This window comes from Mandrillus leucophaeus, unplaced genomic scaffold (assembly GCF_000951045.1).
Source record: "Mandrillus leucophaeus isolate KB7577 unplaced genomic scaffold, Mleu.le_1.0 Scaffold568, whole genome shotgun sequence".
NCBI lineage: Eukaryota > Metazoa > Chordata > Mammalia > Primates > Cercopithecidae > Mandrillus > Mandrillus leucophaeus.
In genome coordinates, this window is record NW_012106119.1 from 574627 (window position 1) to 590936 (window position 16310).

Below are 16310 nucleotides of genomic sequence, written 5' to 3' on the forward strand. Positions count from 1 at the left end.
ATGAATGTTCTCTTATAATAATTTGACTCTTCGACTCTGGTCCTAGCTGAGCAATAGATACAAAATCTGGTGAGATCCATTCAGTTAATTGAAAATAAGGCAGAGCAAGGGAAGCCCCAGGGATGGGTGGGCTTGGTTACAGCCTGTTTGGAGCTGATGGCCAGCATGCCCTTCCCTAAGAAGGTGCAGTGGAGGCCTGTAGCCAGAAAGGCGACACCAGTATTCTGAGCAGCAACAAGTTCCAAGACTTAAAGAAGTTTCTTACTCCTTATATAGGGAAGCACAGAGACGATACACTTGGGCAGGAGATAAGAACAGTATGAAATCAAGAAGAGAAGACAGACTTGTCAGAAGCTAGAAAGAAGAGGACCTGCTACAGAGCCTAGATTCAGGCGATTGTTGGAAGACACCTTCCAAAATCCTCTTCTTTGCTAGACTCTGTCTTGGCTCCGTGTCCCTGAACTTTCATATAAATACTCAAAAATGAGGCAAATGTAGCAAAAGGTAGTGAATTGCTTTGTAAATTCTGGGAAGAGGACCTGAGACTAATGTAGAGAGAAAAGGCACTTCAGCCAGTAACATGAGTTAAAACATTTAAAACTACTTATTTTTATTTATATCACAGTAACAAATACTTATGAAGTCCTTTGAAGTGCAGCGCACAAGTTTCTCGTGTGGGGCGGTGGGTGTGGCCATGTTCTTGTCCTTCCTTCTTTATCCATTGAAGTTATGCCTTTTGTTCTTAAATAGATTTTCCTTTGTTCAAAATATTTATTCCTAGCCTTTCACAAATCCGAAAATAACTGAAGAAACAGGTAGCATCATTCCAATTTCGCCTTGGGTTTGAAGAGTCCCTCATGGTGGCACAGTCCTCCAGGGTAGCTATGTTATTGGGTTCCCCTACATCCCAGAAGCTGAAAAAGAATGACATAGGAGACTTCGAATCCCAGCAAAAAGAGGTAAAGTAACCTCATATACCAGGCAAATTGTGTTTGTGTTGTTTAACCTCACAACAGTTTTGCGAGGCAGGTATTATAATGTCCATTTTATTGAAGAAGAAAAGGAACCTCAGGAAAGCCAAACCATTTGTCTAAGTCACAGTTTGTGAGTACTGAAGCTGAACTGGATCTTTCTGACTTTCTATTCTGTCCTGTTCCTTTGTTCCTTTTCTATTCTGTCCTGTTCCTCAGCTATAGAATGACAAGTTATAGGGAAGATTGATATTCTGATAGATTTGTTTTCTTCACACTCATATCTCATATCGGCTTGGCTGTCTTTATTCTGCACAGAGCATGTATTAACTTAGGTGCATCCTGCAGTGGTGTTCCAGTGTGGTTGTGAAGCAGCATTTCTAAGTGTCAGAGTATCTGTGTTGTATTCTTAGAACTGCTCATTCGCTAAATCCCTTAACTTTTCTGAGTTTTAGTTTCCTCAAATGCTAAATACAGATTAACAATTAACATTCTAGAAAAGTGTAATTTAGGTAAAATGAAATAATAATAAAATAATAAAACTGAAATAATAAATGAGAAAAGAACTTTGAAAAATTAAAAATGCTATGCTTTATTAAGAAGAATATTTAATGGATGCTGGGCTTAATACCGGGATCATGGGATGATCTGTGCAGTAAACCACCACGGCACACGTTTACCCATGTAACCTGCACATCCTGCACATGTACCCTGGAACTTAAAATAAAAGTTGAAGAAAAGAAAAAAGAAAAAAAACCTTACTCACTAACAAATCATGAGAAACAATATATATAGCAAAATATTTTATATATTAATTAATCAATCAAACAAAAAAAACATATCCACAATTAAAAAAAAAGCTATGCTCTAATGATGTGAGGATATTATTAAGGAGAAAAGACGCATTGTCAAGAGATTCTCATTTTTCACTGCATAAGAACCTGCTGTCTTTCTCAACTTACTATTTTTTTCCTCATTTCCTTCAGTTTTGGGGAATAAGACTCTTAATTCCACCTCTTGTCTCTTTTGCATTCTCAGTGAATGATTCTTCAGTTCATTTTCATTTATTATTTCCCCTTTATTCTTGAGACAATCCCAGGAAAGGAGAGAAGTGAGTGCTTGTACTTCTCCTTCGTCTTTTCTACCTCAGCTCTTTTCTTTCCTGCATTTAATACCACCAAGAATGGACCTGATCTGTTGCAGGAAACAGAACGAGGTTTCAAGAACTCCTCTCAATAGGAGAGTAATTACCTCAGAGACTTTGTCAAAGGTGTGCCATCCACCCATTGCCACTGACCCTCGACCACCTTGTCTGACAGTCCAATAAAAAACTCTTTCATTTTAGGTTTCTTATAGGCAAGGAATTCCTATGGAAGATACAAAATAAAAGGAGATCAGTTATTTCAGTTTTGAATAAACGTTGCTGGTAATTCTTATTAAAAGAGATAAGAATCTGGAAGAGATCCTAGCACTTTGGGAGGCCGAGGTGGTGGATCACCTGAGGTCAGGAGTTCGAGACCAGCTTGACCAACATGGCGAAACCCTGTCTCTATGAAAATTACAAAAAATTTTACTAGGCATGGTGGCGGGTGCCTGTAGTCCCAGCTACTTGGGAGGCTGAGGCAGGTGAATCGCTTGACTCTGGGAGGCAGAGGTTGCAGTGAGTCGAAATCGCGCCACTGTACTCCAGCCTGTGCAACACAGCGAGACTCCATCTCAAAAAATAAAAAAGGATCTGGATGAGAAATGACAGATAAATGAAACTGTAAGATCATGAGGATTATCTACTGATTTTTTTGGTGGTGAAATACACATATCATAAAATTAAACTGACAAAAAATAACCTTCAACAGAAAAGGAGATCCTCAACAATTCTTTCAAAGTTTATCTACTGTTATTGGTGGCTAAATTTATTGAATATATCTAGTGCAAAACATTATTAATCACAGCTTAAAGAAAACGGACAATATTTGCTTCACTTCTTGCATATAATATGTTCATAAACATAATGATTAGTCTAAAATTAACTTCCAACCCTCTTTTTTCCCCTTGCCTAATTAAAGGAACTCCATATGGAAATTCCCTTTTTCTTAGGTTCTTCTAGGAAGGAAAATAAATTAAGGTAGGCAGTGACTTTTCCGGAATGGTAAGAACAGCATGCATTTTAGTACATTCATTAACCACAGTCATTGGGGATCAAGCACTGAGCATATGTATGAAAAGAGAGGTAGACCATGTGGGGAATGTCACATTGGCATTGGAGGACTGCAGCTACCTGCTCCTCCTGTGAGTTGATAATCACCAGGTGAGCGCCCATGGCTGAGCAGTTCTTTAAACTTGATGTCCAGGGAATGGTGTCAGTAGAAAAGAAGTAGCAGCTAGATTGAAAATACTCCCAGTTCGATGGACAACAGTTCTTGACTGAACCTAGGATGAGAGATGTTTCAGTGAGTGTCCCAGGTGAACCGAATAAGAAAACCCAAAGCTTCATCTGGCCCCATGGAGTCCTCATTTAAGTCAGAAGCCTTGGAATCACTTGCTCATACCCCACATCTTAGTATCTAAGACTTTAGATAATTCCAATGTCAAGAAACATCAACAGAATTTTTTTGGTCTTTTGAATATAATTCTCGTTCTCTGGATGTCAATGCCAGGAAATGCAACTATATGTGCAAGCTATCTTAGTTATGCTATTGATATAGAACCTTATTATCTGTTCTTAGACTACTAATGTCAGAGAAATTTATGCATTTTATTTGGGTGACCCCCAAAGAGCCATCTCTTATGTTTCCTGAACAATGTATCCTCAATCAAATCTCCATACTGTAGTATATAGATGCGTTAGATTTCTTAGAATTACAGAACTTTTGCCTTTGAGGTCTATTATAAAAAATTCATCTAACTTCTCTCAATTTAATGGTGAGAAAATTATAGCTCAGAGAAGGAGGCCACTTTTTTAGTGTCATGTAGCATTTTGCTAAGACTTGGAACAGGATGACATACAAGAGCATAGAGTATATTTGTGAGATATTTATACATTCTCTACTCCATACGTTTTTTCCTCCTTCATCTCATTTCGGAAGTAGGTGAATGAAGAAAAAGTACACTCCTGGGAATGATACCTTCCACTTCTGGATTTACTGTTCAGACATACCTCAAATGTGTTATAAAAGTTTACTCTAATTTCCCCAAGACTTCCTGCTCCAATGCTAATTGCATCTCCAAATTTCTAGGATTTTACATTTTGCTTTTGAAAAATAAGACCTAATCCAACTATATTTCACCTGTTCCAAAGTCAATCTAGAAGCCAGAAAATGTTGCTATGGAAATTTTGATGTTCACCTTTGGGACTGTTATACCTGATCCATCATTGTAGCAGGACAGCTCTGTGAAATTCTCATGTAGCTGAAACTTTTTGTCATCACAGGTTTGAAAGATGTGATATGTCACTGTAAAGGAAAGGGTATAATGTTTGTTAGTCTTATTTTGGTTAAAAAAATCAGTTCCGCCAGTTTTGTATTTATAACAAAAGTGCCAATAATTATCATGTTTTTTCTTACAACCTGCTTTTTCTTGTGATCCAGAGAAAACAGATATGTTTGCACTCCCTCTTATGCCAAGTCCACTCTCTCTACCCTTCCTTCCAAAAGTAATGAGTCATGTCTCTGGTCCCGACCAGTAGTTCAAGCTCTGAGGCAGAATCTCCTAGAGAAGGTTATACTAATAATAGAAGCTGAAAGAGGAGGACTCAGGACTGCCAAGGAAGTGAAAAATGTCCATCATGAAAAGTAAGTCACAGGTGATTAAAATTCGGAAACAGTTCCCTGCTTGTTGAGGTTTCTGGTTTGAGAAATAACCTAGAGATTAATAGGAAAAAAAAAAAAAAGAGTGAAACAGAAAGACCTTTTGAGGGAAAAGAGAATGTACAGGCAGCATGGAAGAGTTTTCACCTAATATGCACCAGGAAGAATTAAATTGAATTTAACCTTCAGAACCCACCAACACATCTGGTGACGAAACAGGCGCTGAGAAATAGGATGGGGATCCCAGAAACAGTCCATAAGAACATTTGGGAAGAGAAGTATCCTCTCTCTGTAGAAAGAATGACACAAGCATGATCAATCTTCCCTAAGCAAGGTACAAAAGAGCTAGAAGAGATTCTTTTTTTTTTTTTTTTTTTATACTTTAAGTTCTAGGGTACATGTGCATAACATGCAGGTTTGTTACATATGTATACTTGTGCCATGTTGGTGTGCTGCACCCATCAACTCGTCATCTACATCAAGTATAACTCCCAATGCAATCCCTCCCCCCTCCCCCCTCCCCATGATAGGCCCCGGTGTGTGATGTTCCCCTTCCCGAGCAAATCAAAACCACAATGAGATACCATCTCACACCCGTTAGAATGGCGATCATTAAAAAGCTAGAAGAGATTCTTGTGCATCCTTACTTATTTCCTTCTACTTCTATTGTCTGTATTGAGTAATCCCCAAATTTCAGCATGCGTCAGAATCACTTGGAGGGCTTATTGAAACACAGATTGCTGACCCTTACTCCCAGAGTTAGCAATCAGTAGAGATTGTATGGAACCAGCAAGTTCCCAGGGGCTACTGCTGCTGCTGGACTGAGGACCACACGATTAGAACCCCTGGAGTAAGACTCTGATTCATGAACTCAGATATACAATTTTTCCTTTCTAAGTCTCGCAGTTAAATTTTTTTCAATATTTTCTAAGGCCACCTTTCTTTCTTTTTCTTTCTTTTCCCTTTTCTCATCGTTGCTTTTCTTGCCTTTCTCCTGATCTTTTTTTTTCTGTGTCTCATTTTTCAAGCTCTTTGTAAATTAGGTAAAATATTAACAGTTATCTAGTAGTTCCTCTCTTCCTCCCATTACACATTTTACAGGCAAAGAGCGTTCCAGAGAAGTGAAGTGATTTGCCAAAAGGGACACAATGCATTGCAGAAAGGGTGGAAACGGTGTGATAGCTCTCCCTTAACTAGAGTCCAGCAGGCTTTCTGGTATAAGAAATAGCCTTCCAATCTCTCTCTCTTCACCGTCTCCTTTTTTTTTTTTTTTTTTTTTTTTTAACTTCAGTGAATACTTTTCTATTGTGCTATCTTTCACCATATTTATTACTTGTTCCAAAAAGAGATCTGTGAAAGAAAAGGAAGAGTTGCAAATTTTACCTGTGCATTGTGATTCAGATGATGTTGATGAATTCATTTTTTTCTCTCTCTTTGGCTTTTTGTTTCTCTCTCTCTCTCTTTTTCTCTCCCTCCCTCTCTTTCTTTCTCCTCAGGGGTGTTTTGTTGGTAAGATTCAGGGAGAATGAATCTTGAAAGATGAACACTTTGTCTTTTAGGAAGTTCAACTCCGATAGACGTAGAATATTACTTGTTCTGTGGTTATACATTAAGTCAGGATTTCCTTTCTTGCATAAGGAGAACAAGGAAGTTTATTGGACAGCATGTCAGTTCTCTTCACTCCATGAAACAACGAAATGAGGAAATTATGAAATGGTAAAGCACCAACACAAATAGACTGCCCATGGGGAAATAGGAGACTTTTAAAAAATCTTGTTTTGTTTTGTTGGACCAAATGTCTCCAGTTTCTTCAAGGCATAACTCATCCCCCAGTTTTTCCTTGACAATATGGAGCTCACCTCTGCACTCTCAATTTCACTTTGGATCTGTACCATCCACACATTTGGTAACTGAAAAGAAGACTTAGACAGCACAGCACAAAGCTGAGCATAGAGTGTGTGTATTTAGGACATGGCAAGCTGAATTCTTTTTCATCTTTTATGGTTTTTCTTTCTCCTTCATTTGCAGCTCTTGAATATTCTAATGTTGTGGATTTACGTCCCTCTTACCTTGCGCTGACTACTAGGCTGCTACTACTAGGCTGACTACTAGGGTCCACCTCAGCAGGGCAGCCTCATGTGATAAGACCACTTTGAAACTCAGCTTAGTTTTTCACAACATAACGCAGCTTCTGAAGTCTCAGAGACCCAGCAGGTCGTTTAATTCTCTTGTTCTGAATTATTTGGGGATTTTAGTTCTATGTTGCAGGCTACACTGGAAGAAACGTATTTGAAGGTCACAAAAAGCAGTTTCAATTAGACGTTAGAATTCAATGCTTCTCTGGGCCGGGAGCAGTGGCTCACACCTGTAATTCCCACACTTTGGGAGGCCGAGGTGGGTGGATCACTTGAGGTCAGGAGTTCGAGACCAGCCTGGCCAACATGGTGAAATCCCACCTCTACTAAAAATACAAAAATTAGCCAAGCATGGTGGCACGCATCTGTAATCCCAGATACTTGGGAGGCTGAGGCAGGAGAATCGCTTGATCCTGGGAGGCAGAGGTTGCAGTGAGCCAAGATTACACCACTGCACTCCAACCTGGGTGACAGAGCGAGATCCTGTCTCAAAAAAAAAAAAAAAGAATTTAATGCTTCTCTGGAAGAATAGTTAAATGTGCCTTCTCCTTACTTAAAGATACTTGAGAATAAGATCACACTGGTCTCAGTTGATTTAAGTTCACAAGTCAGGAGGTATAAGTATGATGTACATGACTTGGTAATCCCCACATCCAGTGACTCACGGATTTTCCATGTGTGAGAAAATATTCTTGTTCTCAAAGGGACTTTTTAAAATTTCAATGTACTGGTCAATTTTCTCTGCATTCTCTGTTTTATATTAATACAATTTTTAAAGTATCTTTAAATCAGGTAGGTGTATATTATAGAATATACCCATATTTAATATGTGTATTCTCAGCAAATGGCTTTTGATCAGTAAAAAAAGAGAAACTATCTAGTGGATGAGCTATATGAATTATAAAGTGATGAACATAATTACCACAGTTCATCTTTTATTAATTACAATCAACTGGCAACCATCAATATTACTAAACAACTGTATGTTAATTTTTATCAATATACAATTAAATAGAAATCAATAAATTAATATTTTTTCAGCCAAAATATATATTTTTATATCTTTTGTTTCATTGATTTCCCCCAAATTATAGAAGTAATATGTTTTTGATTAACAATATGAAAAGCATGGGACAAGTAAAAGCCCTCCTAACTATCCTTAGTGCATTCTTCTAAAGTTGACCATGATTAATGATTTCTTGTATCTACTTTGAGATATTTGCTAGGCTTACTTAACTGAAATATGTATAAAATATTGTTTATTCATTTTTATACAAATAGAATTACTGTATGCATACTTTTATGTTTTGAAAATTATCTTTACATTAAATCCATGCTTTTGGAAGTTGATCTTAAATATATTGTTTAGTTTTTTTATAACTTATAAACTAGATGCTGCTAAAGAACATTTAAATCATTTCTAGTTCTCCCTGCTCCTTATAAATGAGGCAATGACTATATTTATATATTTTTTCATGTGCAAATTTTTTTCACATAGATTTATGCTAAGTGTTAAAATCAATATTTGGCATGACAATCATAATAGAATAAATTCTAAGATATAAAAATAAATATAAAATTTTATCTGAAGGAAATTTTCATTGCAATTTAATATTACAAGCCTTATTAGGTAAGTGTAACACAACGACATTATAGTATAGAAACAGCAATTACTCTGCAGTGCAGCTGGTAAATTGTTTCCATGACAGCTATGCCGCAATTTTTCCTACAAAATAAACAATTTTAATAGTGAAGACATAGAGAAGCAACATATTTCCTGATATGTACTTCACTTTTCTTTAACCCTTTCTTATTCATGCTCTTCTATTAAAAAATTCTCCTTGTATCATTGTTCAGTTCCCACCTATGAGTGAACAATGAGAGCACTTGGACACAGGAAGGGGAATATCACACACCGGGGCCTCTTGTGGGGTGGGGGGAGGGGGAGGGATAGCATTAGGAGATATACCTAATGTAAATGACGAGTTAATGGCTGCAGCACACCAACATGGCACATGTATACCTATGTAACAAACCTGCACATTGTGCACATGTACCCTAGAACTTAAAGTATAATTAAAAAAAAAATTCTCCTCGTATCAAATGTAACTTATTCTGTATTTTGTTGAATAGGATTTTGGAATTTCTCTGTCTTTTAAAATGTTGAGGTGAAAAGGCTGATATTATGCCATTAATTCATCTTTGTTAGATGAGAAACACTCTCAAATAGAATTTATATTGAAAAATTTATGCCTAAATCAAAATTAAATAAGTAAATAATTAATTTCATTTAAAAAGATTATGTCTAACAGACCTATTCTTTTTTTTTTTTTTTTTTTTTTTTTTTGAGACGAAGTCTCGCTCTGTCACCCAGGCTGGAGCGCAGTGGCCGGATCTCAGCTCACTGCAAGCTCTGCCTCCCAGGTTCACGCCATTCTCCTGCCTCAGCCTCCCAAGTAGCTGGGACTACAGGCGCCCCTAACAGACCTATTCTACAAAGACTAGAATTATAACTTTTGAATCTATCTCTTTTACTTTCTAAAAGCTGCTTCATTGAGGTATGATTGACATACAAAGCTGTAGATATTTAATATATACAACTTGATGTGTTTGGAGAGAAGCACACGCCCATGACCTCATCTATATTCATCAGGGATATTGACCTGTAATTTCCTTTTCTTGCATTGTCTTCATTTGGCTTTGGTATTGGGGTGATTCTGGTTTCACAGAATGAGTTTGGAAGTGTCCCCTCTTATCCTTCTTTTTTGAAGAATTTTTAAAAAATTAGAATTTTTTTAATTTTTTTTTTTTAGGTTTGGTAGAATTCACCAGTGAAAACATCTGACCCTGTTTCTTTGTTGGTGGGTTTTCTTTTTTAAATTGTTATTACTCCTTTAGTCTTCCTAATTACAATTGGTTTGTTCAGGATTTCTGTTTCTTCTTGATTTAGTCTTGGTAGGCTGTATGTATCTAGGAATTTATCTGTTTCTTCTAGATTTTGCTGTGCAATTGTTTGTAATAACTCCTTATGATTATTTTTATTTCTCTGGCAATCATTTTAATGTCTCCACTCTCAATTCTGATTTTATTTATTTGTCTTCTTTCTTTTAATCTAGCTAAAGGCTTGTTGATTTTGTTTTACTTATCAAAGAACCAAATCTTGGTTTCATCATTTTTCTTTTCTTTCAGCCTTTATTTTAGGTTCAGGGGGTACATATGTGGGTCTGTTACATGGCTAAATTGTGTGTCTCTGGGACTTAGTGAACAAATCATTTCAACACCCAGGGAGTGAGCACAGTACCTGATAGGTAGTTGTTCAGTCTTCACCCTCCTCCCACTCTCCACCCTCAAGCAGGCCCCAGGGTCTATGTTGTTCCCTTCTTTGTGTCCATGTGTACTCAATGTTTAGCTCCCACATATAAGAAAGAACATGCAGTATTTGGCTTACTGTTCCTCTGTTAATTCACTTAACAATAATGGCCTCCATCTTTTTTGCTGCAAATGACATGTGATTTTTCCTTTTTGGAGATTTATCTCTATATTTTATTTGGCCTTGACAAGTGGTATATGTGTTTTACGAAGAACGAAATTTAAAGCTTTTCTTTTGAGTATCATTATAAACTCATGATTTTTACAGACTTGAACTGTTTCAATTAGTTATAATTAAAACTTATTTTTGTTATGTTTGATTTGACAAAAACTAACTGATAGTTTTTCCCTTTAGGCTGACTTCATTGTCCTTTTAATGACACTACATATTTTTTCCCTTAATTTTTAGTTGACACATAATAATTGTACATATTTTATGGTACAGGGTGATATGTCAATACATGTATACAATGTGTAATGCTCAAATCAGGGCTTTTAGCATATTCATCATCTCAAACATTTATTTTATTTTATTTTGATAGGGTCTCGCTCTGTTGCCCAGGCTGGAGTGCAGTGGTGCGATTTTGGCTCACTGCAAACTCCACCTCCAGGTTCAAGCAATTCTCCCGCCTCAACCTCCTGAGTAGCTGGGAGTACAGGCACATGCCACCATGCCCAGCTAATTTTTGTAGTTTTAGTAGAGACAGGGTTTCACCATGTTGGCCAGGCTGGTCTCGAAGTCTTGCCTTAAGTGATCCACCCGCCTCGGCCTCCCAAAGTGCTGGGATTACAGGCATGAACCACCAAACCCGGACTGTATTTCTTCTTTCGATAAATGTCTATTCAGATTTTTTGTCCATTTTAAAATAAGATTATTTGTTTGCTTGTTTTCTGTTGAGTCATTTGAGTTCCTTGTATATTTTGGATATTAGTGCCTTGTTGGTTGAATAGTTTGCAAATATGTTGTCTCATTCAACAGGTTGTCTTTTCACTCTGTTGATGGTTTTATGTGATATACAGAAGGGTTTAGTGTGATGCAGTCCCATCTGTCTTCGTTTTTGTTTCCCATGCTTTTGAGGTCTCACCCGTAAAATCTTTGCTAGACTAACACCTGAAACATTTGCCCTCTGTTTTCTTCCAGTAGTTTTATAGTTTTGGGTCTTACATTTAAGTTTTTAATCCATTTGAGTTTCTTTTTGTACATGGTGAGAGATAGGGGTCTAGTTTCCATGTTCTGCATATGGATATTCAGTTTCCCAGCACCATTTAAAGAAGGGTACCCTTTCCCCAGTGTATGCTGTTGTTGACTTTGTCAAAGATCAATTGGCTGCAAATATGTAGCTTTATTTCTGGATTCTCTATCTGTTCCATTGCCCTATGTGTCTGTTTTTTTTTTTTTTTTTTTGCCACTATCATATGGATTTGGTTAATATAATTTTGTAGTATATTTTGAAGTCAGGTAGTGTGATGCCTCCACTTTTATTCTTTTTGCTCAGTATTGCTTTGACTATTTGAGGTCTTCCGTGGTTCCACACAAATTTTAGGATTGTATTTTCTATCTCTGTGAAAAATGTCATTGGCATTGTAATAGGGATTACATCAACGCATCATTGAATATACAGGTTCAATCTGTACGTTGTTTTGGATAATATGGTAATTTTAACAATATTAATTCTAGTCCATGAACATGAGATACCGTTGCATCTTTTTGGTGTCATTTTTGATTTCTTTCATTAGTGTTTTGTAGTTTTCATTACAGAGATCTTTCACCTCTTTTGTTAAAATTATTCCTGAGTAGTTTTTTTTTTGTAGCAATTGTAAATGAGATTACTTTTAAAATTTCTTTTTCAGCTAGTTGGTTATCGGTGTTTAGAAATTCTACTGATTTTTATATATTGATTTTGTATTCTGCAACTTTACTGAATATGTTGATCAGTTCTAAGACTTCTTTGGTGGAGTCTTTAGGTTTTTCTATATATAAGATTATGTTGTCTGCAAAGAGAAACAATTTGACTTTGTCTTTTTCAATTAAAGGAAAAGAAATAAAAAATAAAGAGGAAAATTTTACAATTATTAGAAGCCATATGGGCTCTGGAGAAGGTGGTTGTCATTCATTGCAAAGGACACCAAATTGGGAAAAGCTATGAGGCGCAGCACAACAGAAATGCAGACTGAGAGGCTAGGTGGGCAGCAATGCACAAGACTTTACCTGAACAAAGAACTCTAGCAATGCCCCTCCTTATAGAGCCCCTTTTGCCGAAGGTACCCAATTACTCTTCAAGTGAAAAAGCTTGGTTTGGTTAGGAAACAGGGAAATATATTAAAGGTGGATGGTGACGGTTCTCTGACGGGAGGCTAGCCATCCCAGAGACAGTAGCCCCAAGGTTTGTGAAGCAGATCCATCAAGGAACACACATTGGAAGGACGGCCCTAGGGATTTTGATAGGTCGACACTTCTATGTGCCATGGCTCTGTGCCATCACCCGTGCTGTTTGTGAACATGTCTATCTTGTGCCCAGAATAATCCAAAATAAGGACCTACTGGACCCCCAGGAATTCAAGAAATGGGAGCTGTGCCTTGTGAGAACCTTCTTGTAGACTTTACTGAGTTGCCTCGAGCAGGAGGTTACTGGTATGTGCCAATGTTTGTTTACACCTTCTTGGGGTAGGTTGAGGCCTTCCCCACCAGAACTGAAAAGGCACAAAAGGTAACAAAGATGCTACTAAAAGACATCATACCAAGGTTTGGATTGCCTTTAACCCTAGGATCAAACGATGGTCCTGCATATGTGGCAGAAGTAGTACAATAGCTGACTCAACATTTACAGATCAAATGGAAACTACACACAGCCTACCAACCACAAAGTTCAGGGAAGGTGGAACGGATGAACTAGACACTCAAACAGCTACTAAAAAAGTTTTGCTGGGAAACTAACTTACGGTGGGATCAGGTCTTGCCCATGGTCCTCCTCCAAGTCAGGTGTACGCCTACAAAACAAACTGGGTATTCGTCCTATGAAATATTGTTCGGAAGGCCACCCCCAATCACATTCAAATTAGAGAGGATTTAAAGAAGTTAGGAGAGCTAACCCTTAGAAGACAGATGCAGGCTTTGGAAGTGGCAATGCAGGAGATGCAAGGCTGGGTAAGGAAAGGATACGTGTAAGTCTAACAGACCCAGTGCATCCACATAAGCTGGGGGACTCTATCTGGGTTAAAAGGTGAAATCCAACAACCTTGGGTCCCTTATGGGATGGCCCCCATATTGTGATCATGTCTACTCCCACAGCTGTTAAAGTTGTAGGTGTCACACCTTGGATTCACCATAGCTGGCTAAAACCAGCGGCAGCAGTGACTGCCGACGACGACCAGTGGACTAGCCAACAAGACCCAGATCGACCTACCCGAATAATCCTACGGTGAAACCCAACCACCAGTAAGGACAACTGTCCTGCTCTGACCACTCTGGAGGCTGGTCAGTCTATGCACAGCTGAAGCTTGAGGATCCTGCAAGCTCTGCTCTAATCACATCCTGGAAGCTGACTAGTCTACGCACAGCCTAAGTTAAGAGGACCATCTCCGGATAAGTAAATGTAAATACAATTTATAAGCCTAGTCATAATTCTGTCAACACTAATTGTTCTGTTGTTATGTTATTACTGCAAATGCTGCTAATGTGTATGCCCAGAGGAAGGTTTACTGTGCCTCTGTGTAATATAAGCATATTTCTATTATATACACTAATGTTACTATTTCTGCCTATACTAAAAGAAAAACTCTTAAGATATATAGTTTATGATGAAACTAAAAGAAGCATAATCACAAAAATAGACACAAATATCAAACAGGATGTGGACATAGGAGACTGAAAAAGTAATGAATGGCCTCCTGAAAAAATTATTAAATTCTATGGGCCAGCTACCTGGGCACAAGACGGGTCATGGGGGTACCGTACCCCCATCTATATGCTCAACTGCATCATAAGGTTGCAGGCAATCCTAGAAATTATAACCAATAAAACATCAAGGACACTAAATTTCTTGGCAATACAAGCAACAAATGAGGAATGCTATATATCAAAATAGATGGACTTTAGATTACCTCTTAGCCTCGGAAAGAGGAGTATGTGCAAAATTTAATTTAACTGACTGTTGCCTAAAAATCAATGATAATGGCTGAGCTGTCGTGGAAATCACAGCTAGAATGTGCAAGTTGGCCCATATTCCAGTTCAGATTTGGTCCGGGTGGTTCCTGGATTCCTTGTCTGGAGGATGGTTCTCAGACTTTGGAGGATTCAAAACCCTCATTAGTGGGTTCTTACTTATTCTACACATCTGCCTCATCCTCCCTTACCTTTTACCCCTGTTTATTAGGAGTATTCAGTCAACTACAGAGGCAATAGTGGCCCGACACACTACCATGCAGTTGACAGCATTAACCAAATATCAGCCACTGCCGGTAAAAGAAGAAGCTCAGCTTTGTGAGGAGAGGGCAAATAGTGGTGCTTTCCATTAACACCTCTGTTTCAAAAAGCACCAAAGAGGGGAATGGAGCAGGAATGAAAAGAAATTAAAGAGTGTGTAAGCAGAAACTCAGTTGTATGTAAGAAAACCCAATTCCCCCTGAGAAAGAGAAAGAGCTGGAGTCCTTTAAAAACCAACTGTCTGTTTTTCTGTAGCTGGTGAGCTCTGTCTCTCCTCCCTTCCCAGGCATTGTGAAGACCCTGTTTCCCTAGCTGTGCAGCTGCAAGTTTGCTGGACAGATAAACTCAAGTCGCAAAATATGTTTTTTCCTTGAAAAGTAAGAAATAATGTAATGCATGTCTCAATTAAATAACTGTCTTTGTTTCTCGCTTCTGTAATATGCTTCCCTCTGCACAAATCTTCCCCCACCCACAAAATGCTTAAAAGGTAACTTAACTCTTTGTTCAGGACTCAATCCTTTGGATGTTAATCCAACTGGGCCAGTGCACCTAAATAATTAATAAATATCCTCCTGAACCCCATCGGTCTCTCTGATTCCTTAAAAATCCCAAATATTCGTTGTACTCCCACTTCGTTTCTAATTGAGCTTATTAGCATCATCTCTCTTTTTCTCCTAGTTAATCTTTCTAATGGTCTATCAATTTTATTTAAGTTTTCAATGAATCACCTTTTTGTTTCATTTATCTTATGTATTTTTTGTTTCAATTTCATTTAGTTCTGCTCTGATCTTTATTATTTCTTTTCTTCTGCTGGGTTTGGGTTTGGTTTGTTCTTGTTTCTCTACTTCCTTGAGGTGTGACCTTATATGGTGTATGCTGTTTCAGACTTTTTGATGCAGGCATTTAAAACTATGAACTTCTTTCTTAGTACTGTTTTTGCTGTATCCCAAAGGTTTTCATAGGTTGTGTCAGTATTATCATCCAGTTCAAATAATTTTCTAGTTTCCATCTTGATTTCATTGTTGACACAACGATCATTCAGGAGCAGGTTAATTTCCATGTATTTGCATAGCTTTGAGGGTTCCTTTGGGATAGGCCAATTCTTAATGGATACAACTTTACAATTCACTGTGTTTACTTCAAAATTTTTTAAAAATATTTACTTCTAAAGTGTCTTCCTTTCAGTATTATTCTTTGGTGTAAGAACTAAAATAATGACAAATCTCTTGTAAAACTGCTATGAAAATCAAATTATAACTTAAAAAGAAAGTACTTACCTCACTTCCTGAAGCATAGATAATAAATATTATAATTATTTCTAAGCTTTCCATAATTAAAGCCCAGAGTCTCAAAATGTGTTCTCTCTTCCTTTCATGTATGACTATAGCAAATATATTTTTTCACAAAGTCTATGTTTTTTCCTCAATATCATCTTCGAAATTTCTGCCTCTGTCATTTAATTCAGTATACTCTTTCTGTATTGTTTATGAATTCAAATGTATAAGAGATTATTTGTCTCCCATTAAGGAAAGCCCTTATTTAGTTTGTTATTTTTTCATGCTATAGTCCAGTGAATGTTTAACTGGGCACATTTCCTTCAGAATGCAAA

The 16310-nt window shown here is 37.4% G+C and overlaps 1 protein-coding gene across 1 annotated transcript; it reads right to left on the reverse strand.

The window, feature by feature from the left end:
• Positions 1–588: 588 nt before the first annotated feature.
• Positions 589–6363, reverse strand: CLEC4E (C-type lectin domain family 4, member E). Its single transcript, XM_011998330.1, has 6 exons — positions 6158–6363; positions 4971–5063; positions 4331–4420; positions 3247–3398; positions 2223–2338; positions 589–914 (listed from the first exon to the last, which is right to left on the reverse strand). The coding sequence occupies exons 1-6, from the start codon at positions 6192–6194 to the stop codon at positions 743–745; spliced, it is 660 nt and encodes a 219-aa protein (XP_011853720.1). The 5' UTR covers positions 6195–6363; the 3' UTR covers positions 589–742.
• Between the last annotated feature and the right edge of the window lie 9947 nt (positions 6364–16310).

What these genes read in the sequence shown, in the direction of transcription:
- CLEC4E (XM_011998330.1), bottom strand. Translation starts at nt 6,194, where the DNA reads ATGAATTCATCAACATCATCTGAATCACAATGCACAG. An exon ending in TTTCGTCACCAGATGTGTTG is followed by an intron (nt 4,421 to 4,970) that starts GTGGGTTCTGAA and finishes TTTCCTTTACAG; the next exon opens with TGACATATCACATCTTTCAA. An exon ending in TCAACTCACAGGAGGAGCAG is followed by an intron (nt 2,339 to 3,246) that starts GTAGCTGCAGTC and finishes TATCTTCCATAG; the next exon opens with GAATTCCTTGCCTATAAGAA.